This window comes from Tuber melanosporum, assembly GCF_000151645.1.
Source record: "Tuber melanosporum whole genome shotgun sequence assembly, scaffold_121, strain Mel28".
Taxonomy (NCBI): domain Eukaryota; kingdom Fungi; phylum Ascomycota; class Pezizomycetes; order Pezizales; family Tuberaceae; genus Tuber; species Tuber melanosporum.
This window is the reverse complement of record NW_003298779.1, coordinates 288,003-315,222: the sequence shown is the minus strand read 5'-3', so window position 1 is coordinate 315,222 and position 27,220 is coordinate 288,003. Positions and strand designations below refer to the sequence as shown.

The following is a 27,220-nucleotide window of genomic DNA, read 5'->3' as shown; positions in this document are numbered from 1 at the left end:
CATTGATCAGGATAGTGCCAGCTAGAGCTGTGTGTGTTTTGAATGTAGCCGGAGGTCGAACACTGTTGCATTCCACATCGATGTATCCAATGTGGATCTCTTCATATTCACTGGATGGAGCGTAATCGCTTGCAATATTGTTGGCCGACGCCTCTTTTTTTATAGCCTTTCCTTTTCCTTTCTTCGTAGGACAGTTCTTTGCCATGTGTCCTGTTTTTCCACATTCAAAGCATTCTCCCTTTTGCCGTCTCGATTCTTTGGAGGATTTTTTCTTCTTGAAAACTCGTGGGGTATCGTCTTCAGAGTTGCTGGAGGCTTTGTGTCGTGGCTGGCTGTTCCTATTAGAGGATGTCTGTGTTTTGTAGGCCTTGGTCTCATGGAGAATGGCGTCCTTTCGTTCTGCTCTAGCAATTATTACTGCAATATCATCGCCGTCTTCCTCGAGTGGTTCTACCTCTCGCCGGAGGGTAGGGTACATAGTGTCGTAGAATCGTCGCTTCAGGATGTATTTGGAGATACTTCCTCTCTCCATTCGGTCCTTATACATTATTAGGTCCGTGGCCACATCGGTGATTCGCTTGACATGTGTTCCGTTAACTTGCTGGAGCTGGTTGAATTTGTTGTATAGGAGGTCGTTGGTTATAGAGGATTGGAATCGTCCTTTCAAGTAATCGAGAACTGTAGATCCTCTTAATCTTACATTCCCGCCGAAGTCCTTATAGCATTGGTGGTATGCGTCGGTTGCCTTTCCTTCACAGAATGATCCAATGATAAGTCCGGTTGTAGGATCTTCCACATCCTTTCCTTGTAAGAGTAGGAAGTGTGAGAGTTCTGTGGCCCATCGTTCAAAGGCTTCAGGTTTGAGGTCTTTTCCTTCACCTGTGAACTTCGCTGGGAGGTGAAGTTTAAACTTAGGGGGTTCAAATGCTGCGGGTACCTCCTCTTCTTCAGGCCTTGCCCGAGATTTCCCTCCTCCAGAAGGCCCTCCTCCTGTGCTAGCCATATCTGATTCGCTACTAGATTCGTGGTCGTTTGGAGGTTCAAAGGAAGGCTTCTTTGCTGGAGTAGAAGGGAATTCTCCTGGAGGTTGTGTATCTTCCGTGTTTGCAGGATCGCCGGGCTCTTTAGCAGAGCGCCGGGGTTGTTTTTTCCTTGTAAGGTCTTGCCGTGGGATTTGCTTCCCACTCCTGGTCGTCAAAGACTCTATCTTGGGTTTGAGATGAAGCCGAATGTGCTGTGATTCTGCCGCTTCTCTCCGCTAGCGTTCTGAGGTGGATATCGATAAGTTGATCAGGCCTAAATCCGGGGACAGGTTCTTAACCACTTGCTGAGGTTAAAAAAATGTAACGTGTTCGCAAGGTGCTAATCACGTTATCGGTAATAGATACGATAGTTGGCAGGTGGCCTGCTCTTCCAGAGAGGAGGCGAGAGCTGAGAACTAAAGGAGGCTTCGAGGGTGTACTGAGGAACAAAGAAGTAACCGTTCAACCAAGTATATTGAAATACTATCTGTCGAAGTCTCCCTTTTCTATCGTAGAAACAGGCGGTCTTTAAATATACAAATCTGTTCATGTCTAGCATGAACGAAACTAATTAAAGGTTTCAATTGATACACTTTGGTGAAACTAATTAAGTATCAAAAGCGATACTTAAAACAAAACATAAAACAAAACCAAGTATCAAACGATACTTAAAACAAACCAAGTATCAAAGCGATACTTAAAACAAAACATAAAACAAAACCAATAACCGAGTACCCGTACCGGTTACATATATCCTGTAGGACCACCTGTTCATGCTCATCTGAAAGCAGGTACCTCCTAACCTCTCTGGCCAACCTTTGTGATGTAAGTCATTCCCCCATCCCTGCAATAGTATTCCGAATATGTACTAATAATCCTTCATTATCATACTAGGTACTTATTCTCAGGAACACCCCCTGCTCCCCTCGTGGAATCACTCTATTATTTAGCCATTCTCTTGACCAGACTGGCAGTCTCCGGGCTACCCAACTTCACTTGCCTAATGTTGCTGCTACTGCTTTCGCTGTAACCATTCGTGGACACTTAAGATTTTCTGCCCGAAACTGCAGATTTGCTAAAACATATTCGTGCCGGCACCGCCATTATCCCCTTAATAACTCCTAAGTCTCTATTGCTTTTGGCTTGAGACATTTTTGAAGTTGAGTAATCCCTTCTTCTATCTCTGCTAATTCCCTCTCATCTGGTGTACTAATTCGCTCTGTAGTATGAGGAGCCTCAATTACTACTGGTAAACAGACAGTACTTAAGACAGTATTATTCTGGATCTTTATCTTTTTAGTCAGTTTCCTATTGCACTCTTTGCCCTTTCCTATGTGTACTCAAGATCATACCTGCTGATGTTGAAATAAAGTTTCTATTTGCAAGCATCTGGCATATGCTTCAACTATTAGTTTTTGCTCTACCTTTTTCCTTCTCAAGTTCCGGTCAGAATCTTCATGACCAGTACAGCTATGGAGCAGTTTTGATCCTCCATGCTTTTGACCTGTAATCATGGTATCAAAATTGTTAAGATTCATCATTCATGGCTCCAAACTACTGGCACTTCTGAGTTCCTTTTTCACATTTAAGCTAATACTATTCTTTTCGCAATTTAGCCACCCTATACTCATAGCAATATGTGTCAAAGAATACATACCAGTATTGACACAACCTCCTCCTCCTCCTCCTCCTCTTCTGACTGTATTCCTTCCTCATCCAAGTCACTTGAGGTTTCTCTCTCCAAGCCAAAATCCCATACTAGTGCTGGAACTAACTCCTTGCCATCAACAGTTTCCAAGTCCTTATTCTTTCTGCTATTCCCCATGTCCACCGATACCTTTCTTGTTATACTGTGTTTTCGCCTTTCGGCAGCAAGGCAAAGTAGCTGCTTCATTCCCCAATTGTGTGCCATTGAGCTTAGTTGTCGGTACTTAATCCCAATCGTTGTTTTACATTTGAATTAAAATCCTACACATTCCTTCTGACTTTGGCTAACCTCTGTCTCAGTACCCCTGATTCATACCTCGAGTGATCATCTATGATGCCAAGACCCCTATGCTTGGCATGTTTTACCCGCCAAAACCCCGGCCATTAAAGCCTCGCCTCATACAAAATCACTCACTTTTGAACACTATTTTTGGTATCTTCCTCTTTTATTATTTCGTTTTTGAAATCGTAGAATCATTCTCCTCATTATTCTCTATGTTTCTACGCTTTTATTTCTTACCTCATGCTTTGTTTTTGGTACTAACATTCATGGTGAAAGCTTCAGCGGGTTTCGCGTTGCTCTCGACAGGTTTATCGCGACCGGAACCATACCGTGTGGTCGTAAGATCGAATTTATCTGATGGAAAGAAAATGTGTGGAAGAAACCCAAGCAGGTTACAAGCACCAGGCAATAGGTTTTCGCACACACCAGTTTGTGACCCACCAGCTTTTAAGGATTTTTTTGCTGGTAAGCCACATTGGTGTGTGCGAAAACATATTGCCTGGTGCTTGTACCGGTGTGGGAATTATTTTATTTCTTTCCCTTTGTCGGATGGTGTGTCGATTATGCTGGTACAAGTACCCTCTAATATTTTCCCTCCGATGGTACTCTGATATGGTTGACGATAGTTCTGTGTAAATTGGCTGGCAGATCCGTCGTATAACTAAAGCCGAACAGAAGGTACTGTACAAAAGGAGATAGCGCCGCACCCACCTGAGGTGGAGGGGCGATGTTGAATATGCCTGTGTTGACTGAAGCTCTCCCTCTCTGTGTTAACAAGAAAGGTGCAGCAGCTTAAATGGCCAACCATTCGTATGCCAAGCCGCCTATCATACATAGAAAGGTTACCATGAGGGTAAACACCCTACCAGATACAGGAATATTCCCCAACTCGCGCTCGACCTCACACCTGTGCTCGCGAATTTCGTATGATAAGCACAAGATGATACCCGGACACCAGAATGCCAAGGCTCACCGAAACACGCAGGGACTTAGCACCGGGTGTCGGGATACTTTCGAAATCGGCGGGGTACCTGCATATGGATAGAGCGTCTTATATCTATGGTACCATAGAGAGTGAAATAAAGTACTATGAACATATTGACATATTTACGATTAATGCCCATTCTCGCCTAACAACCATCTGTCGTGATGAGAAAATCTTTATCCCGAGTAGCGAAGTTGCACTGGTGCCTGGGCGCCAAGAATTGGCACCTCTGTTGGAACAGCGCCCCCGAGCCCATAAAGAGTACGATACGATACTCGGGTAGTGTTCCAGCCGCTCGCGGGACTGTGTTAGTGGCGCAAGATACCAGCCCCCTGCACATAATAATTATAACAACGGCGCCCATGAGAAATCAGACATGTTCCTTTCTAGCTGCAAAATTTGTCCCATATGAACGAAACCGAACTAGGTCAGAACTACATGAAGGACTCTCGGGCGCAACACAATTAGAGCTCGAACCTGTCAGGGAGGGGGTCTCAACGGCATTATGATTGAAAAATATATAAAATGCAAATCCGCCTTTTAGACTCCTTAGACCCGCGGGAAAAAATGGGGTACCGCGACGCTACCCCATTCTGCCTCCCACCTTGGCAGTGTTTTTGGACGCAGAATAGTATAGGCGGAAGGAGAGACCAGAGTAGAGAAGAGCAAGCGGTGCAGGATTGTGGTTTTGGCTAGATATGAGGCACCTGGTAGATCTGAGCACACTATATTTCTGCGGGGCAGCCATATATCCACCCATTTATTCGATTATGCATTTATCGATTCATTTATAAGCTAACTTAGTAACCTAGTCTACCCCCGGAAACCCACACAGAAAAATAAACCACAACCTCCCCCCGCAGCTCCCCTCTTAACAACCTTTGCAAACCTTGCCGTCAGTGCCTCGATCTCGACCGTACAGATTGGCCCCAGCCCTGCTTCACGGCGCCCCCATATCCTCACTACCCGTCGTGAGTGGCAAGAGAGACGTCCACTATCCCCACCCGCCAATAGCTGTAACAACACTAGCAACAACAAAGAGAGGTGGGGAAAAGAGGAAAAAGAATGCCCCTAATTCCATTGCCTGAAGTATCGGGAGAACCACCGGTACAGGGATTAGAAGAGACTAAGTGACCCAAACACTGCGAAAACTGGTAAGGAGAAGACTCCTGATGCGGTGCAGCGAGTGTCGCCGACGATCCGGATCCTTTGCCTGCAGCCCGCAGCTGACCAGACGGCGGGGGGGAGGTGCAAAAACGTACGGGAGAGGGGTAGGGGGATCGAATGGATGAGAGTGGTTATTTATTATCCATCTCGTTCATCTTTTGTGAAGGATTGGGCTTTTTGTCTTTTCCTTTCTTTCTTTACTTCCTTCTTTTCTTATACCATTCTGTCCAGATTTTGTACAAGCTTATCAGTATTTACTACATCGTGTTGAGGCTGTGCAATTTTCTCTTTCTGACAAGAATTGAGTTGGGTTCATGGAATCGCATCTGATGATGTCTTTCTTAAAATGAGTTAGGAGAGTTACGGTGAATTATTGGTATGTGCCCCGGGGCTTACGTCTGACTTCCATGACTTATCAATTGCTATAGGTAGTGCCGGGAATGAGCATTCGCCGTTTAGATCCAATTTTTCGACCACTTTCCCTCTGTCCTTCATGATACAGGGGAGAAGTGAGCAAGTTTCCGTAATTCCTATCATGTAAAAGCCTCTACCTTGAGAAACAGGTGGTTTCCAAAATGTAGAAGCACGACCAGAAACTGAGGGAGAAGTATGATATCAACTCTCTCAGGCTAAAGGTATCGCAGGGAGTTCAGGAATGGTAAATCACAGCTCAGGCTCCTCACTTGGCTAGGAAGTAGAACATGAACTTGGGAATATCCCCACAAGTGAGTACCGACCAAGTGCACTAACGTGGAAACCCTTTCTTCCCTCTTTATATTCTTCCCTTCTTGTTCACCTTTTTTCCCTCATTGAAAAATCAACAAACTTCTTTCCTTCCGATATAATTAATTAATCTTGTGTCCTTTAAACCCCTTTACCTTGATTCTGAACAGCCTCCGGTCTGATCATTTCCTACATCTCACAACAGATCTGCTGCCAGGTCTCTCGCGGAAAATGTGAGGAAACGAGCTCTCAGCCCCCCCCCCCAGGTCTGCCATATTGAAAAACCCGGTGTAGCCCCAAGCCTTTCTAACGGAGAATAAATCAAAAAAAAAAGCATCCGTGTTTTTTATAATTTTTCGTAATTGAGTTTTTCTCGCTTGGGAGTTGAAGAAATATTTTCTTCACTGTGGGTGAGATGTTGCATTTTGCCAGCATCTGCAGTCTAAACATTGGCTGCCATGACATTTGATAGGGAGGGTGATTGGCTAGTATTATAATTATGAATACATACACTGTACGATCCCGACATAAAAAGTTATGAGTAGTTGACATTTTACAAAGAAAATGAGCAAGTTTAGTGGCTTAAAACTCATTCAAAAAATACTAAATAATCAATCCAGGTATCATTATCAGCTTTACAATTCCATAGATTTGTTCAGTACAAATTGTGTGTTTTTTGACTCACTCGTGTGGGCGTATATCCGAGACACTGATTTGGGGGGTGCGGGAAGTTATCTCTTAAATTGATTCTCCATCAAAAAGTTAGGTTACTTTGGAGCATTCTGTATAGAACAAGCTTTTAACAATCAAGTCTCACATGAATGTGACAAAAATTACCCAATCTTTTCCGAAAAATTCTATAGAATTGTAAAACTGAATATTATTATTTTTTTGGATGAGTTGTAAGTTGTTAAAGTTGCACATTTTCCAATGACCTTTTATGCCAAGCTCGTACCAATAGGTTTTCTTGATACTTGTTTGCCCCCACCGGGGTTGCGCCGGGTTGAAAGAAACATTGTCAGATATTCGATGGGGGGGGGCAGGATTGGCTACCTGCTTATTGTGCAAGTTCTTAGGATGTAAGGTCAAAGTTTCGCTTATTCATCGAAATTACTGGAGTGTACCCTCCTTTTTTGGTTTTTTTCCCCTCTGCAGCAAGCAAAACGGCCAATCTGGGCTAAATTCTTTACAAAGGAAAAAAGTCTGTAGAACTCTTGCAACAGTTGCCTGAGCAAATATGAGTACTGTTCTCAGAATGGTCAAGCGACATGGAGGCAACCAGAGAATGTTCCACAAACTTATCCTAGATACCCTGTATGATGCCATCACTTTTGCCCCCCCCCTACATTTGGCCAACTTGAAAGAAACGTCGCCGCATTTGATACAAAAGGGAAAGTTCCCCCCATTAGTTTTCTCGAAGGTTAGGAAAGGGCTGTCAGACACAAGACACCTTGAATGGAGTGATTGGCTGATAAAGTTATTGTTGATCTTTTTTATCCAAGCCTTTTTTTTATCCCTGTTAGCGCAGCTCCGCACTGCCAGTGAAAATGTGCCGGTCCAACCACACAGCTCGGTAAATCAGCGGTCAACTAGGGTTGAGGCATGCCTGCGCGACCGAACATTCACTGACCAGCACATCCGGCTTGCGCACTCCTACATAAATAAAACCGTGTAGCGGTGTTTACGGTCTAATATTTGATAGCCTTGAGCTGTGAGAGATACATATAAGTTAACATAGCATATCTTCCGCTAAGTTCACCACTCTCCTCCTAATTCACGAATCTTCACTTCCATCATCCCACAAGCCGCAGTCATTCCGACCGCACATTTTCGCTTAATCGGCCAATTCGGGTCGATTCGGGACCCAAGGAAACACAAGTCGACATGGACAAGGCTCAATCAGATTTGGTTGAGTGGTATAAACTCGAAACCGAATTCTTTCGGGATCATGTCAGACACACAAGATATGCAGAGGCGGCTCAAAATAGGAACGAGAAAGTGAAAGAGGATTGGAGCAATTGTGGGGAACTCGGCAAGGGAGGTTTTGGTGTCGTCAATAAGCAGATCAAGGAGACTACCGGCCAATATCGTGCAGTAAAGACAATTGATAAGAGGTCAACCCCCGAACTCGATTATTCTAGAGAGCTTCTCGTTATGGCTATACTAGCAAAGGTTTGTGTTCCCACTCCCAAGGGGCCGCGCCGGCACCAGTTTACCAGAACTCTGGGGTTCTCTTGTTGCAGTCTAATGGTCGGCTGTTTTAGCGTCCGTCATTATTCGTCCAATTCTTGGGATGGTTCGAGGAGCCCAAGACTCTGTATGTCGCAATGGAATATCTTCCGGAAGGCGATCTCACCAAGCATATCGGCGCACCGCTCCCGCAAGAAACCGTACAAAATATTTCAATGCAGATACTCGAGGGTCTTGAAGTTATGCATCAACATGGGATAACTCATCGAGATCTAAAGCCTGCGGTATGGTCCTTACTACCAACTATCTCGCTTAATCATGTCTCATTTCAGAGTACTGACGAATGCATAGAACATTTTTGTGGTTCGCATGTCTCCTGTCTGGGTCAAGATAGGAGATTTCGGAATATCAAAGCGGATCCTGGCTCAAGATACAACAACCCTCCACACTCAGGTGTCAACTCAAGCCTACAGTGCCCCCGAGGTTATAGGGCTAGACTCCAATAGCGAAAGCTCGGGCTATACGAATTCTGTTGACATTTGGTCACTCGGATGTGTCGTATATGAGTTACTTGTAGGGACAAAGTTATTTGGCTCGTGGGGTCAAGTCTTCCATTACTACTTGGGGAAATTCCCCTTTCCTGAAGATAAACTAACAGCATTATCACCCCCTACGGACGATATGGGAATTTTGTTCCTAAAATCCATGCTCGTAATTCAACCCGAGGATCGCCCTACCGCGGCGAATGCGCTAAGGCATGAGTGGTTGGCGGGTCTTAAGGGTGACAATGTGGATAGTATATACGATCAAGATGAAACGACAAAACGTCAGGATGATAGCACCTGGAATAGGAAGAGCGGAAGGAAACTAGCTACTCATGACAAACCAAAGAAAAGAGGAAGGAAGAGAAAACTGGCTACCCAGGATGATTCAAAGCACACCGCAGGAGATGTGGCCTTAGGGGAAAATTCGGGGTCGCAAAGGGGTAGTGACTCTAATACCCGAAACTCTGCAATTGGCACTTCTTTGATGGCACAGCCAGATGTAGCCTCCATTGGAAGCTCACTGATCCAGACGGGGCCCCTGCATTCGGAATTGATTTCTCACAACTTCCAGGCTGCTCGGTCCAAGGGCCCCAAGCTGCTGGGGAAAAAACAGGTTCACAATATTTCACAAACACCCCCCCAAGGTAGCACTCCAGATATCTAACTCAGCCTGTATTTAAAACTTATTGCTAACAAGAATTGGCTACTGGGTCCTAGACCTCCAACAAGCGATCCCTCGACGCCAGACCTTCGCCGTAGAAATAGTCCTTAATCGACCCTTGGGACAAATGGCCACGTTGAACACACCCCAATGCACAAATCGACCACCCCCATACCCATCCCCGAGAAAGCTACGGGACGAATTCTCCGCCGCCGAACCGGCCCTGCCCGGCAGGGCAGGTTCGGTTAAGACGATTCGGAAACTTCAGAGGACGAGGCCTCGCAAAACTCCGCCCCGAGTATCCGCGATTGGGGGAGGCGGCATAAACCACAACACCCACATATCCACGGAAAATTCCTACCGCCGGGCCAAACCCGATTGCAGGACAGGACCTTAATGCCGGACACAATCCTAACATTGGCCGGAATCCTATTGCTGGCTGGGGCCCCGGATGAAACCCAAACCACTGGCGGCTGAGCACAGATCAGACCAAGAAACAATACCAGGGACGGAGGGAAAGGTTTATCGGAAATCGGAGATATAGATGGCATATCAGGGGAGGCAGAATCGTGGAGTTGAAAGAGACTTGAGACCAGGTTTCGGAAGGGTCAGGCTGATTTCGCTACTACCATACCCATATCAATAGTGTATAGTGTCAAATTTGGTCTCATGACACCTGCTTGCTCGGATCGCATGGCTTATGGCATCTGTTTAAAACGAGTTTCCTAGATTTTGGCTATTGGAGATACATTTCTGTACTAGGGGACTGGGGCTGGAAAGTTCTCGGATAAATATGTAGTTCTAGGTGTTTTAAAAGCTTATCTGTCAAATTCATGCGATGTCTTTATCCCCAGCAAGAGGGCTATTTTTTCTTTTTTGTCCGCCCCGGACATTTTCATGGAGAGCTCAAGAAGAAAGGTATCAATCATATCTTCCCCCTATGATATATCTCACCTCTCGCCACTTTTTACCAGGCTGTCTCGCGGTTAATTTACTTCTCGGGAAAGGGGAAGGGAGGCATAGACTACCAGTAGCGAATGCTGAGTTGCCGAGCCCATGAAACGAAAAAAAGTTACCAGACCTTACAGAACAGGAAAAAAAACACCAATGACATACCGGAAACAAAAGGTCTTTTCTTCCTTCGTGGAGCTTCCGAGGTACAGCACAATGGACAACTGTCAATTCGGTCAAACCCCACCTCGAAGTTGCCGTAATTCCTTCCGCGACCGATCCTGCGCAACTGGCGTTTCTACAAACTCGATATAAAGGTGGGTGGTGCTGAGACGAAATAATCAAGACTGCAGTCTACCGGTATCATACCTTATTAACTTTTAAACTCCCAGCAGTGGCAGGCTAACAAGAAATCATGTGACTATGATACACTGCCACCATATTTATTTTTTTCCTTCAAGCCCCCAGTGGCGCAATGTCGCAGGGTTCAAGCTTTGCAAGCAAATTCAAGGTTTCACGGGGAGTCCCGAGTCATGATATCATGAAAATGGAACAAAGGACAGGGATAACAGGGATAATGAACGCGGGACAACGACCAACACCAAGAACATTGTCGAGTGATATTCTATGACCGTTATCCCAAATCTCCCAACCAATTAAAAATTCTTGTAACGCCTACTATTGCAGGGGTCAGTGGAAGTGGCCAACCTCTTTACACTTGGCAAGGATTGGCAGCAAGCAGTCGAGCCAAACCAAGACTCCAGATTTTGCTGACTGATCGGGTCCGGCGGAAGCAACATCCCTTGCAGTGAGGGGCTGAAAATGCACTGGAGGAAAATCTGATGACCCCCACTGTACCGGCTCACCGGGGTGCAACGACAGCCTCCCTAACTCTAGGCTCCCGGGCGGGTGTGTCTGAAGCCGTGCTATGGTGTGGTTGGCTGCTAAACAGCCAATGATGGCGCAATCACTACTGGAATGGAATTGTTGTCGCCAACTACCGCGGTATTTACCCGGACACACCTGTATAATTACATGGAAGTCGGATTGACACCAACTTTGGAATTTTTTTCTTCTTTACTAGGCCTGTACTGTGGTCCGCCTCTCTTTGTTTCCACTGTGGCTACTTGGCAATCCATAGAGTGTTCGGATACCTTAGCGCCAAGACTCCATGGTTAAGTGCTGGTCGGTATATTTTGGCGCCAAGGCATCCGAATACTTTTATGAATCGTCAAGTAGCTGGTGGTATCCTTGGCTCGGTTGCCTTGGCTTCGCGTCGTTGTGTATCATAGGGTGGTTCGCTTAAGGCCCAACACGAATTTCTGAGATTACCGGTGTCAGGGGGGGGGGTTTCTTTCCCTTTTCCTGGATGGTGGTTTGACTACGCACTGTGCCCTACCCGCTAACTCACTTTACCTTCACAATATACCAGAAAGTAATTGCCTGATAATCGGGACTGGTGAGCAGTGATCAATTTCACAAACAACGCAGAGGAATCAAAGAAAGAAATGTAGGCTCAGTTCGGTAGAGATGAAAAGTTCTATTTCCCGGTGGTGGGTGTGTGTGTGTTCTCGTTGTTGCTAAGAGGAAAAAAAGAAAGCTATAAGAAGAAAATCCTGCACGCCAAGCCCCCTCTTACACATGAAAAATATCCAGAGCCTCCTCCCCATCAAATACATGAAAGGCACCTCCAAATCAAGCAATTCTCCACACCGGTATACGGGCAGAGAAGTTCGGCAGTGTAGTGTCGCTACAGCGGAGGATGGTGGAGTGTACTAGTACCAGTGGGATTTCTGGAAGTTAGCGGTAGTATCACAGACAAGACTTCTTCCTGTGCCTGGAGCCATTAACGGGCCACCCGAGATACTGGAATTTAGGAGATATTTTTTCGTCGATACCCGGAAGCTCCGGCAAACCTTGGCTCGCAAACCCTCTCCAATATGTCGGGCGGTTTCGAGCGATGAAAGTTTTGGCCAAGAAATTTATTTTCCTACCCCCTGGGGGTCCTGAGGGGGTTTTTGCTAGGATCATTACTACAAGTATCATACCCAAAATTTATCCAACAACGCGCATTCATTCCATCTTCTCCCTTCTCGATTAATTCCGTGTGATATCGCATGGTGGGATTTTATTGTTTTTTATTGTTTTTTTTTTTTTCGGTTGTTAAAAGAATGTTGATGGCAAGTTATGCGCCTCTCGAGAATTGATCCATTGGAACACCTCACCAAGTTGTTACTCCTGAACGGACTCCATTTCGAGAAGCACCGGCGATCATCTCACCAGGGCAATTCCCCACGCGTCCTTACTACTCACGTGAGACTGGCTGGAAATGATACTGATTTCAACTGGATTTATTAGTGTAAAGATGGGGCTGGGTGCAAACTTTGTTAACCGCTTGCTACTGTTAGTAAGCGCTAGCACGTGACCTCGCGTCTCTGTTGTCGCGTGCGGTTGTGCATTTAGCGAACACAACCAACAAGGATGGTGGCCACAAATCGTCTTGTGCGCAAAAGTTGGCGGGAATGTGCCTTGGTATGTGTCGCACCAATATTTCGAGGGATCAGCCGTGTCACCTTTTTTCTTCTTCCCTTTTGGGGACAACAAACCTATCATTTCGCTGAGGGTTGGGGCGGTGCGCTCCCACTGGTCACACCAGGGCGGAGGTGGGTTTATTGAGCATTACTCGAGTATAGTACCAGTACCGGTATGATACAGTATGATACCGTACAGTACAATACTCGAGTACCGTACTATGATACTTGCGGTATATTGACTTGGCTCTTGGCTTGGCCTGGGGTTACCTTTCGAGTGGTTGTGGCGGAGGATGAGGGGTAGACTATGATGCAGGTCCAGTATGCGGATGGATGGATGGGCTACGCTATCATTTGATAGCAGCAGCAAGGAAAACGATATGGAAGTGCTGCATTCGGTAAAGTACTCGTATGGGGTGCGTTGCCCTACCCGAATTAACTTGGATTTTCCAGGAACGATTCAACGGGTCTGGCGGAGCGATAATACCGGTATCCCTCACAAGCACGATGCTGTGCTCGTAATGTGCAGCACGGTCCAGGACTGTGTTGTACTCGGGTACCGGTATCGTGCTTGACGGATCTTTACGTGTGCAGCACGATATGATACCCCTTTCCAAGCGAATTCTCTCGCACCGTGAACCGGCTCCACTGGTACCGGTACTCGAGTACCATGATCCAAAAACTCTCATCCCGAAATGACGCTCCACGCAAAAATAAAAATAAAAAAATAAAAAAAAAGTTCTGGCGAGGCTGAGCTTCATCGCACAAAAAGAAAAGTTTCCCCCCTCCCAGCTGCTCACATCCCTGTCAGGCCCAGTGCATGCCAAGCCTTTCCTTTAGGCCCCTCCCACACCTGTTTCCATCCAAGGCAAGATAAATAGCGCCCTCCCTGCTGCCCTGCACCAATCTTGTTCACTCGGCTTGAGAAACTACAGCTCTCTTAATCCATACTCCTCGCAAGTTTGCAGAGATACCGAAGTCTCGTCCTCACCCATCGCTTAAGGCCCGTTGTTGCCTCATCCCCTCCCCCTACTCGTACACAAGAGGACACATTATTCCCCTGCCGTGGAATCGGTTGGCAGTTCTACTGACCACCCATCTTCATGCCCAGAAACTGTTAGAGGTTCGGAACACAATGTGCGATCCGGGTCCTAATTCCGGGTTGTACTGGATCGGCGACCCGCCGGGAGCACGGCTTCCCCCCGTGGTCCACCCCGGTCGGGCGTTCACAGAGCAGGGTGCACAGCCGACCGGACCGGAATTTACCGAGGTATCTGCGTTTAATCTCCTGTTCGGCGGCATGAAGTTCGTGCTATTGATGTATTTCATAATTTATCTTTTGGTCGCCATTGGCATTATACCGGCCTTGTTCCGGATATTTAGACCAGCAATACTTTTTATCTCGGAAGAGGTAAGTTGAACCATAGTCTCTCTGTGGTTAAGCTGGAGCACTAATTTTCCGGTAGATCTGTGATCTCGACAAAGCTCGTACCGCCAACATGAAAATACTCAACCGACACAGTACTGAGGCGATTCGCCGCATCCTACTCAAGTACCCCTCGGATTCGAGGCTGGTGGATAGTCTAAATAGGATTCGTAAGCTACACATCCAATTGCTCTTTATCTGCGTGTTGCTAATTGGTTGATTACTAGGACTCCCTCCCTTTGCTGGTCGACTTCTCGAATACGTGCAAGCCTCACGCATCTGTAGTGGTACCATTTTCACCGATTCAGGACTTATGAACGCACTAGCTGTCGCCACCCTGGCTAACACGGCAAGTATGATTATAAGATTTGATGTGATGTCCGGTATCCAGGGATGGTTAGGTTTGGGCTTGTTCTCACTCCTGAGGAACTTGGAACTTCCTCTATCATGGTTTCGCGGACAGATGAGGGGAACATTGCGTGCGAGCAGCGCAATGGCCAGCCATAGTGTCTATGAGGATCTGTTTGTCTCTGGAATTTGTTTTCCTCAGCTTGCTAATCCCCCTATATACAAGCTACACCATAAGTAAGTGTATCACCTGCGATACCTTATAGGAAATATTCTAATCAAGGCTTAGGATACATGTGCACATTCACGATTACGATTCTTCCAAACTAACCATTAAAAACACCAATACTGGTATTGTTATCCGGAGCAAAACCACGGGTCGGGGTGCTAATCTTGTTTTAGATTCCATCACACTTCAGGATACCAGAAAAAAAAACCCAAACACCGCTTCCTCCTATATTGGCGACCGTATAGTCGCAAGCAAACCTACACATTTCTCAACTCCACCGCCTCATAACGAGGACACAGCGATTGGCAACAATCTTACCCACCAGATACCCCGCGCTCCTCTAGAAATCGCAAAAGCGTTACCCTCTCTCCAGCATTCTCCCAAACAGTCATGGGTTCCGTTCAGGGCCCCCCGTCTTTCATCGATATCTTCGACACTTTTATTAACAAAGATTGTTACCTTAGCGAGGTACCTAACTCCTTAAACTCCCGGGAAACGACTCCCCGCGATGGCCGTTTACACCAACAACAGCAGCCCCATCCCCAAGAACTATCCCCTCCCCCAACACCCAAAGCGGGCGGCGCCTCCAGCGCCGACGCGCAGCCCCACCCAGACCTCTCCCTCGAATTCTCGGAATCTCACTTCCTCGGTATAAAGACTACGGACCTACCACCCTGGAAAGACCCTTTCGACCTATCCAACTTTGACCTGGCCACTACTCACGCCGTAAACGATTTGCTTGCTACTGCTACTGAATCAACCCCTCGAGTCCTAGTTGCGCCCATTCAACACACGCCCCCTAACGCCACGCCGGGAAATTCTCCCCGAAGTCCGGCACAGCACTACATCCTCCCACCTACACCCCTCTCTCTCCCCCCTTCAACCACCACCTCCCCCGCCCCCGCTGTGCTGCCCCCACCATCAACAGCCCACTGCACACCCACACCCACACCCGCTACCACCACCACTCCTTCCACTGCTGCAACATCCAGCCCCAAACCCCGCCCCAAACCCCGCCCCAAGAAAACCTCCCCCTGCACTTCCGCTCACTGCCACTCCACTGCAACCACCCAAAACCCCGAAGCAACCCATCACCACCACTACAAAGACTCCAAACATCGCTTTTGCTGCCGTCACAAAGACTGTGCTTCGTGCACTAGCTACACTACGAGAAAAGACCGCAACCGTCACGAGGTGTCGAAGCACAGCGACCAGCACCTAATTTGCGATGTCTGCGGGCACACGACGGCTAGGGAGGATAACATGAGGGTTCATGTACGCGCTGCCCATAGGGAGGGGTGGGAAGTGATTATGGAGAGGATTGTGGGGGTTAGGGTGAGGATGGTTATGGGGTTTCAATAGATTGGAGGGTGGGAGGTGGAGGGATGAGGGGTAGACGTGTTTTTTTTTTTTTCCTTATGAAAAAGGTTAGCTGGGTAGAGAAAAGGGCTTGTTTTTTTTCCTTTCCTTCCGCTTTGGTTGGGGTTGGGCACACATCTTTAGTATGATACCCCATATATCGCCGCATCTCTCTACTCTTTGACCTTCGGACTGTCCATTTTGCCTTTACTATTTTCGCCCTCGCATTTTCTTTAGTTTAGCTTGTTTTTGGGTGTGTTTCTTCCTTTTTCCCCCTCCCCTTTCAGTTCCCAATGGTCCCTTGCGCCACGCATTGCATGATTGGTCTATAAACGCTTTTTTCTTTTCTGCCTCTATTCCTAAGTCTGATTTGACCCACTTACATAGTGTGTATACTAAGCCCGTGCTCTTGTAGAGGTGGCGCAGCGGGGGGTTTTTTTTTAAACAAAAAAGAGAAAAAGAAATTTGGTTATGATCTTGTTAGCTAGCACTAAGTATCTTGCTCTGTGGCCTCTGGTTTGCTCACAAAAGCCGTAGGGCTCCCGGCCTAAGTAACGTTATATCTCCACATCCCTGCTCTGGAATCCTCCATCATACTCACTCACTCGCTACTACTCGCTGACCCGGGCGGGACTTACCGTGCGGCTGAAAAACCATATCATCCCGTCGCATCATATGGGGCGCGGAATCAACGTTCGTTTGATGGTTTTCTATTTTACCGTATTCAGTCAAATAGGCACCCTACTAGGTGGGCAGCGCTTGGTGGGCATCATTGGGGATAGAGATCCTCTGCCGTGTAGTACCACACTCGAGTGCGAGTAGAGCTTGGAATGTTTTTGTTAGAGAAATGTTTTTTTTTTTTGCCCGTCCAACACAAAAATACCTTGAAATAAGTTATTACTCTGCTGTAATTGCTTCCGGTTCTTGCTGATCATGTTTATATCCCTCTTTCAATTCTTTTTTTTTTCCCTTATCCTTTCCCTCTCTTCTCTCCTTTCTTCCTCTCAAGAAACGATCAATCGATCGACGGCTGCTCTCTTATTTATTCCTCGCCTCCGGAGAATATTCGCAGCACGGTAGGGTAATTGTATAGCGCCCGACAATCAGAACCAGCACTCTGGCCAAGTGTCTAGGCGGTCGAGTGATAGATGATGATCCGGGGGTTGTTGTGGTAGTTAGGGCTAGGGAGCTGGGCAGGGTGAGCAAAGTATGATGCATGATATGGTATATATTGGCCTTGTCGTGAGGATTTGAAGTAATATTTATTCCTCTTCTTTGAGTCCTGGTATGATGGGATGAGAGTTGTTAAAAGTGTGGAATATAAATTTTAGTTGATATATATAGCATTGGAAATTATGAAGAAGGTTGGGGTATGGTATGACTACAAAACAGTATTGATAATATCATAGAATTATTTTCTTTTTCCTTCTTCCCTGACCTATTTTCATGGCATTACAAGACCAAAACTTACTACCCATGGGCAGTGTTCTCGCTCATGAGATTGCATATCACCCATGCCAAGACCATTAAGGTTTCTTGGCATTTTAACCGATCTTATTAGAGATGGTCTTACAGGTTACAGGCGAGAAGTGCGAGTATCCGAACATCAGACATTTTTAATATATGGCTAACAGACAAATAAACGTTGTCTCATGTTTGTAGAATTCTCGCTTGTTACTTGTAGATTTGCGTAGGCAGTGACTGGTCCCCGTGGCATAATATTTTCCGATATACCAGTATCAGAAGTGGGTGGGGGTGGGTGCAAGCGATTTGTCAAAAAGGGAAAAAGAGTGGATATAAGATGACCCGCCTGATAAGAGCAAACAAGAAGGGTGTGACTCGAAGGATGTTGATGGTATTGGTTGGGGAATTTTCCTCACGTTGTTCTCAACCAATGCCGTATGATACGGTAGTTTGTGGATTTTTGATACAGAGCCTCAAGGCAATGCACCCACCAACCCCTGACACTTGTCCTGCATGCATCAAACCCCAAGTCCTGCCTCGGTACGCGGGACGAATCACTACACCACCAATCAGTTTTCGCCCCGCATATGTACGAGTAAAACTGGTATAGTACAGTACCTTGCTTTGGGATAGAACGGATACTATCTCAGGAGGCATCCCGGGCGAGATCAAAATACTTAACTCCCGCAGAAATCTGGCGAAACCCGCGAAGATCCTACCCATGAAGGCTGTAGTGCTCACTACTCAAAGGAGTTCCTGAATTAAATTTATCGCGCTGTTGTGACCTCTGGGCGTGAAAACAAGCTTCGGATAATCGGGTGCGGTACCGTATATGATCTGGCCGTCGAGAGGAATTAACCCCACCAGGATCTGTGTATCAGACCCGATTTGAGCGCCCGTTCTCAGCACGCCGCTTCTAGCCACCATAGCCCGGAGGGGCTCGGCGACATTTTGTACAAGTATATTGGTATGATTGTCTAGAGCACTGCCTAGACCTGTGTGATAGGGTGTGCCGTTTCCACGTAGTGACTAGGGGATAGAATTCTTTCCCTCACTTCTTGCTCCTTTTCCTTCCTTCGGAGGTGTGCAGGGCATGGGGGGGAATGATTCGCTTTTTGCTACTTCGCGTGGGTTTGATCGAGTAGGCGTAGTGATTGTGCGTTGACAAAATTAACCGCGATTCAACAATCGGTGGCAACCCACCCCTCTTCATCACCCCGCACTCTCAACAGTACCTAAAAAAATTGCTCTAAGTCAACCAAGAAGAAACCATTCTGCTCAATTCTTTTTTTCAATAAACTATGCCTCCTATTCTTCGCAGTCATGCCAAAAAACCTATTCCCTCCACACATCTCTCTGAGTTTACCAGGGGGAGGATTCTCGGGTTACACGAGCCTCAGATGAGATATTAGCAAATTTCCCACTACCTTAATATCCCCTACACTACTGTCAGAGACACAATTGCAAAGGAACATCAAGAGGGCAAGGAGAATAATGGTAGAGGAAGACATCCTAAAACTACCAAGTCACAGGATGATGCTATGGTGGAGGAAGCTCTTAAAAATCGCCATACTACCTATTCTGACATTGCTGAGCAAGTTGCTCCCAATGTTTCTAGTAGGACAGTAAGGAGAAGACTTGAAAAAAAGCATCTTAGAAAGTGGATGGCACAAGAGAGAGTTCATTTGGATGAGGATCTAGCTCAAGAGAGGTTGGAATGGGCATTAGCTCATAGGCATTGGACAAAGGAGATGTGGAGAAGGAAGGCAATGTGGGGGGATGAGGTAGCTGTGGAAAGGGGAGGAGGAAAGAGGAGAAAATAGGTTTTCAGATACCCATATGAGAAATAAAATAAGAATTGTGTTGAACCTAAGGCTAGGAGAGGGGAGAGAGGGATTAGCCAGATGATGACTGGTTGTTTTTATAGTCAAACTCATGGTCTTTTTTTGCCTGTTTTTCCTGATCCTTCTTCTGCTAGGGGTGGAGTTACTGGGAAGTCAATTATTGATGTTTATGATCATTATGACTTTCAAGAGATATGGGAGAATATCAGAGAAAAGTCTGGAGAAGAAGAGGTATTTTTTATCATTGACAATGCTAAGACTCACTTGCCTTTTAGGAGATAGCTCAGAGGGCAGGGAATTACACTGATGGAAATTCCTGCTTATTCACCAGATCTCAATCCAATTGAAAATATTTGGTCTCTTGTGAAAGGTAAGCTTCACAAGCACTACCCTGAGCTATATCTTATGAAGGGTGATGTCAATGTGGTCAAGAAGGCAATAGTAGAGGCCATCACTAATTGTTGGAAACTTCTTGACCCAAAGGTTTTTGATACTTTAGCTGGATCAATGGTGGATAGAATAGAGGCAAGTATTAAGGCTGATGGATGGTATACCAAATATTAATTTCTACTATGTATTTACATCTTTTAATTTTTTTTTTTTTTTTTTTGTTTTCATGATAGTGGATTGGTGGGTGAGTGTGGTTGTCATCGCCGAAGATTTTCCTCTGTTGAATTTCGGTTAATTTTGTCCACGCACAAAATATCTGGCAACGGTAGTAATTAATGGGAGGCTGGGGGGGGGTTGGCGATTCCAACAAAGTGGGGTGACAAACCTCACCGTGGATAGCACTCAACCACCAATTGTTGAAGCGAGGCAATTCTCCACGAAATAGTGCCATTGGGTTTTGTAAGACCTTTTTTTTTTTTTTTTTAATCTTTGAAGTGTACGAGTATGATACTTGTATGGTGCAATATTACCTGAACTCGGTCGATGTGAAAGTGGCGATTCCAGAATCAGGTAACTTATCCTTTTGTATCATATGAGAGCTCATACAAATTCTCAATTATCGCCTAACACTAGGCAGACAAAATGCTACAGTGGAGGAGGTATCCCAGATAGAAAGTTATTCTAGATTTGACCTTCTTTGGGCTAAATTCGGATGTTTGGTTTTGGGGAAATTTGTGATTCACTTCCGCGTCTGATCAGCTTCCCGGTCCAATCCGTTAGATATTTAGCTATCTATTGATATATTTTTCGTTTTAATCGATTAAGAGGTGGTGGTGGTGGTGCAAATGGCTATTTCTGTGACCCGAATTGTGACCCTACCACCCCTCGTTTGTTCAGACCGACACTTGGACCAGCCAGCAGCCATGATTATTGATTGCCAAAGAACTACACGTGGCGGTTCGGTGGTTGGGTTGCCGTCCTTCCAGTATGAGAGAGACCCTACTTGAGTACGAGTAAATTTACCTTCTTGCACTTGTATCCTATCTCGCTGATACCGTGGCGCGAATTATGGCTCTAAGGTGTGCTACGGTCCCGGAAAAATCCTATCTCGCACTGTAAATTAAAGCTTGTCGGGTAAGGCTGTCTCTGTGATTTTTACCATCAAACGGCGAAACGGCGAAACGAAACGAGGATTAGTAAGGCGACGGAAAATTCTGATTGCCAGCGTATCACCCAAACACAGGAGTACTGTACCAGTATATATACATGAATCGCGACAAAAGCCTTCTCCTATCCTTCCACCGGTCATTGCGCATGTTCATTTTCGCCCATGCTCTTCCGGCCAAGTTTCCCTTTTCCCCACATACGCTCATGCTAACAAAAAGAAAGGCACGCTTCATAAAGACTCCCGCGGCTCGTAGCCTCTACTACGTCTCTTGGACTCACCCGTACTACTCTCGACGGGTAGATGATTCCCATGGATGCGTTAACCCGGGGCTTATATCTGAAAGCTCTACCCGAACAGGCGAAACGATAACCCGAGCATGTCCAGCAGTTCTCGGCATATTGAGCAGTGTTCTCGATTTCCAACGATGATTTAGGTTTAGGTCTTGGCATCATAGCCTAGTTAATTTCGGGTAAAATTGGTTAGAATTAAGGTTATAATATTATAGCGAAAATTGTCGGATTCAAGAATGCCAGGACCGGGTACAGCCGCGTTGGCGAAGTTCTCCCTGTCTTTGGAAACGCTCTACTAACCCTCTCGCTTATTATTCGGTAAAATGAATTGTCTTAAGATTTAAAGATTTACAGTGTTTCTAGAGGCATATCTAAGAACCGTCAGTCAAGAAGGATTTTCTTTTTCTCTTGCTGTTAGTCGGCACAGTTCCTGAGGTACTGTACTGTACTGTACAAGGGAGAGTACGGGAACTCTACGAATGCGGCTGTACCGAAACGCCAACAAAGATTTGAGCTCAAATCACAAATTATAGCGAGCCAAACAGCCCCTAGGCTCCCTTATGACAAGTGGATTTTAGATAGCCGACCTGTAGCGGTTGGGGATGGTTGGGCAAAGACTTATATACATGGCTTTTGTGGCATGCGGGGGGGATTGTGCGAAGGAAGATGTTACTGAGGGGGAACCAGATTGGACCCACGATTTTCTTATCTGCGATCCCGGGGGTTGAATGTGTACTTAAATACCTTGATTGTGTATTCTTTTCATCCCGTGTGCGCTATGTGTAAACACCTAGGCCTCCGTTAAGGTATATATAATAAAGCCCTTTTATGTGCTGGCCTGGTTAATGGTATATGGCAAGTTTACTATGAGTTACCGTCCTTCATCCCATAATGGGCTAGTATCTAAACTTACCATCCGAACCCTACCGATACTACAAGTATCAACCAGTAACTATACACGAAATGGGGGGTGAAATAGCACAGGATTTGAGTAGCACGCACTGGCCCTCAAAATCGTATTCATCGCCAATAACTTGCTTATGAAGTGAAGCCATTCGGTGGATGGCAGTGAGCTTGTGAAAATCGGTCTACCGAGATTCTCAACAATTTTCAAGGAAACTACTTTTAAACGGCGGCCACTTTGGAATGGTGTAAGGGCCAAACGTCTATTCTCACGTACAGTAACGAAACGAACCCTTGCCGTAGTAACAGCAGAAAAGCTCTGATCGCCAGCACACTACTTTCGAAGAAAAGCGGGGAAGTTCTCTCGTTCTCATTCAACTCTCTCGACGAGCATCCCTCAACTGACATGCTATCGGGAACGGTAGGGAGAGGAGCATGTGGATCACCACAAAGTCATCTTTCTATCCTTCTATCCATCGCCACACATATATCTTCGCTTCCACGCAGGTCTATCTCTTCCCTCTGCGTACCCTCGGGCCAACAAAAGAAAAACAGGCTTCACAAGGACTCCCGCTGTTCGTCGCCTCTGGACAGTCACTGCTCTGACCCTTTAACCCCTCCGTACTGCCCCCGCCGCGAACCTGTTTTCTTCCACAGATGCATTGCTCCAAAGCGCATCTCCGAAACCTTTATCCGAACGAACGAAAAACGACATTCTGGGCATGTCGAACATGTTTGGAGCATGTCGAGCAGCATCCACCATTTCCGTTAACTACACACTCGAAACTAGCTTTCCCGGAACCCCATTGTGAGTTATAACATTCTAAGGGTAGGCTGACCAAGCCTGGCGTTGGAGTGTTTGAGCCTTTATGGTAGCGGCACGGTTATACTGCACCGACCGGGTGCATGCCGTTCGGGTCGCTTCCTCTGGCAGGGTCTGGAATGTATTTTTCTCCGATGTCTTTCAGGGTGGCTCAATAACTCCGCATTTCCCTCCCCTCCCCTAGTGAAGCAGGCCTTGGATTACCCGCACAGAGTTCGGTATGGCTCGCGACTGCACATGTCCAATGCTGTTGTCGGCACGAAAAACAAACCATTCCTCCATAAAAAGACCTCCTGGACGCAAGCTAACGCGGTGCAAAAGTCTCGAGGCGAGGCGCGGGTGTATAGGACTCCATTTTGGTCGCGGGTATCGCATTACTAGTCTGATGTGGGTTCGGTTATGATACTAGGGGATTTGGATTCTGTCAGAGATTTCGATTTCCTCAGGGCCTGGGGTTTGACCCAGCACCAGAAAGCCGGTTAGGATTCCAGCGAGCATTAGGCTTGTGGATAGGGTTCCAGCCGATACTAGGATTGCGGATAGGATTCCAACCAGCATTAAGGTTTCGAGGGGTGTTAGGATTATCTGTCGGATCGATCGTCGTGACACTTTGTCTTCTGCTGTCTCCCTTACAGGAGCCACATGACATGGGAACCACACAGTTTCTATGGTGAGCCACAGAGTTGTGTTGAGCCGTAAAGCTACGTTGAGCTGTCAGGCAATCTGGATGAGTAACGCAGATTTTGAGAGATCGAGCAGCAAGGTGTTGTGGCACACCAGCGACAACCATGGCATGAGTAGTTTACATGGTATCTTGAAAACGGACAGGAAAAGTGCCTGGGGGATATTTTGGGTGCCCAGGTGTTATCAGGCTAATCAGCTTTGAGAAAGAATGGTTAAGGTACAGGCTATATAGCTGGTGTTACTTTCTCGGAATAGAGCATCGGAAACCTCATAGAGCCTTTAAACCGTATTGTACATACGGGGGGGGGGTTACTTCTATTAATTATATTCAACGCCAAGACCCCGTACCTAGGCCAAGCTTCGGTGGAGACTTGTCCAATCGGCCGATGTGAGAACACTGACAAGCCAAAGCACAATCCCATCGAACTAGGATATCTCTAAAGAAAACCCACGACTCAGCCCGTCCAGGAATCCCGGATAGTCACACAACTTCTATCGCCTACCATCTGGTCTAGTCTTGGAGCTTGGTGTCCCGACTAACCTATTTAAGGGGCTCTTGTCGAGTACCCCCCAAAGAAGTGGTTCCGGCCACATAGCTGAGCCTTCTGTGCTATCTCCTATCATAGTTTTCCAGTCCACCCACCAGACAACACCTCAACCTGCACCGCCCAGCCTAGGTTCACTCGGTCTTTACCCAGCAACTTTACCTTGCCATCACAGATAGTCACTCGCACTTCTCCTTGACCCTGAGGGCTGAATATACCTGGACGATTACGAACTAGAGGATGCTGATGCAACGATGGGGGGGGGGGTCCGCCACGCTCCCTCTGCTTCAAACACTGCTAATATGAATCTAGTGCACATAATCAGTGTGATTCCAACTGTTTTAACCTTAAACATCCAGTGTTTGCGCAACTCAAATTGGCCCAGGATGTAGGTTTTCCGAAAACCGAAGGATAGAAAAGCCTTATACTCTAGTGCCTCATCTCTCGAGACATTTTTACGGTGTTGGCTTGTGCTCTGGAGGTTTTTTTGTAGAGAGATTGTTCTATAGCATTGGGTATGTGCGGTTACAGACTATTAACTATAGTGAATTGTGTGATGGGTAATCCAAAGTCTACTTCACCAGAAAAGTGGGGGAAACAGAAAAATACGAGTTGTTTGGCCCCTCTAAGATAAAAAAAAATTAGTCCTTACGGGATGAAACATCCCCAGCGGTTTGCACTGGGTTCAATTATTCGAGATGCTATTGTACAACATAAACATAACGCTACTATGAAAACTCAAAACGATCTTTATTCTTAGACTTGGTGACTGCTCTGGGAATTTTAGAGCCCGCAAAGGTGTTCTAGGATAATTGGTTTCGAGAGTGTAGTTTCTTTGAAAATTCTTCACAAATGCAGTAATCCGGTGCCCACCGGCTCATTGCCGTTCGATCAATGAATTGATTTCTTGTGCGAGTGATTGTGTGTGAATATTAATTGGATGGCCAGCATATGCTACCATAAAAGAAAGAGTTGATTATTCTAGTAGGGATCGGTTTTATATATAGGGGGATTTGCGTATAGATAAGACTTTTGTTGAAATATGCTATGGCTGGACCAAGCGTGTTTCGGCGTCCACATTCGGCATGTTTTTTGAACGAAATTATAGGGAGCAAGAGGCAAAAAAATTCCATTTTACTGGCGATAAAACGGTTGCGTGAATTTGACTGATAAGCTCTTGATACACTTAAAACTGTACATTTAACCGCAAACCTTCCAACTCCAGTCCCCTAACATAATCATATAATTTTTACACTTGATATGTGGAAAGATCATGTATACATACATGTGACGGAAGCCATGCAGTCCCAACATTCTGGGGTCTCGTGACCAACCAGATTCCTTTTGGACACCATAGATCCAGATTTGGCACAGTAAATACAAGTATCATACCGGTATGATGATATGTTGGTATGAAAGAAAGAAAAAACAAAAACAACCATGTGACTAATCATTCTGAAACCTTGCCCAAATCTTTCATACCATTTCGCGATTTTGTCCTCAACGGGCGGTCAATTCCTCCGGTTTCCAATATACCTTCCCCCTCCATCGCGGGTGTCGCTTTCTCAGTCTGATACGGGTTCGGTTAACAGCAGGTTTAGGGCCTGTTTGGTCGCAATGGTTCCATTCCGTTTTGCGACCGTTTCCCATATAAAAACTGTGATCCTTACATTCTGAAACGGTCATTTTGTATGGGATAATCGAATGGGGCTATAGCAACCAAACAGGCCCTTAAGTTCCATAAGAGATTTCGATTTCCTCCGCGCCTGGGATTCCACCATGCACAGGGATCTCGGGTCGGATTCCGGCAAGCATTAGGATTGCGATTAGGACACCAGCCAGTATCAGGGTTTCGCCGGGTGTAAGGGTTTTCAGTCGGATCGATGGTCGTGACATTTTGGTTTCCGTTGTCTCCCTTACCGCGGGCTTTGGGCGCGGAATTCTGCGAGATTTCGTCCTCTGACATATGCGAATCGTGTGACTTGAGTCTGTTCTGTCGAGTAGGGTAGCTTCGTTGGTGGGCGATCCTTGCCGTAGTCTCATCAAGAATGGAGGAGGGGGCTTTGTGCGTTTTCTTTTGCGTGTCTGTGAAATATTGTGGATGGGACTTTTCCTCGGTGCCCTGGGGCCCTTGTAGTGGGTCGTCTGAAGGCTGTGAGGCATTAATTCCGATTTCAGAGGAGCCGTCTGGATCAGTGGGCTCTCAAGGGAGGCTACGTCCTGCGGTTCTATCATAAAAGTTCCAATTGTAGGCCCCGGAGTGATAGGATCACTCCCTCTCTGCGACCCCATATTCTCCCTTGAGGCCGCATTTAGTGGGGCATACTTTACACCGCCCTGGGGAATCGGGCTCAAATCGCTTCTCCTTTTCCTCGGCCTATCATGAGTAGCTATCTTGTTTCCGCTCTTGTCGTTTCGGGGTCTCTCATCCCGACCGTGTTTTGTTTCATCTTTAACGTCCCCACCATGTTCATTATCACATATAACACCCACTAACCACTCATGCCTTAGCGCACTCGCTGCTGTAGGGCGATCCTTCGGTTGTATCACGAGCATGGGCTCCAGGAATGAAATTCCGATATCGTCCGTTGGGGGTGATAAAGATTTCAGTCTATCTTCGGGAAAGGGGAATTTCCCGATGTAGTACCGGAATACCTGACCCTCTGAGACAAATAACTTAGTCCCCACAAGTAACCCATATACCACACACCCGAGCGACCAAATGTCAACAGAATTCGTATATTCCGAGGTTTCGCTATTGGAGTCTAGTCCTAGGACCTCGGGTGCGCCGTAGACCCGGGTTGACACCTGGGTGTGTAGGGTTGTCGTATCCTGAGCCAGGATCCTCTTTGATATCCCGAAATCTCCTAGTTTGACCCAGACGGGAGACATAGAAACTACGAAAATATTCTATCCATCCGTTAGTATTCTGCAATGCGATATGATTATACGAGGTATTTGGCTGTAAGGACCATACCGCAG

General features: G+C 46.4%; 1 protein-coding gene; it reads left to right on the top strand.

The window, feature by feature from the left end:
- Nucleotides 1-15,158: 15,158 nt before the first annotated feature.
- GSTUM_00002102001 (uncharacterized protein) lies at nt 15,159-16,602 on the top strand (the record flags this gene model as incomplete). XM_002835958.2 has 1 exon in its annotated part: nt 15,159-16,602. The coding sequence occupies one exon, from the start codon at nt 15,159-15,161 to the stop codon at nt 16,128-16,130; it is 972 nt and encodes a 323-aa protein (XP_002836004.1). The 3' UTR covers nt 16,131-16,602.
- Between the last annotated feature and the right edge of the window lie 10,618 nt (nt 16,603-27,220).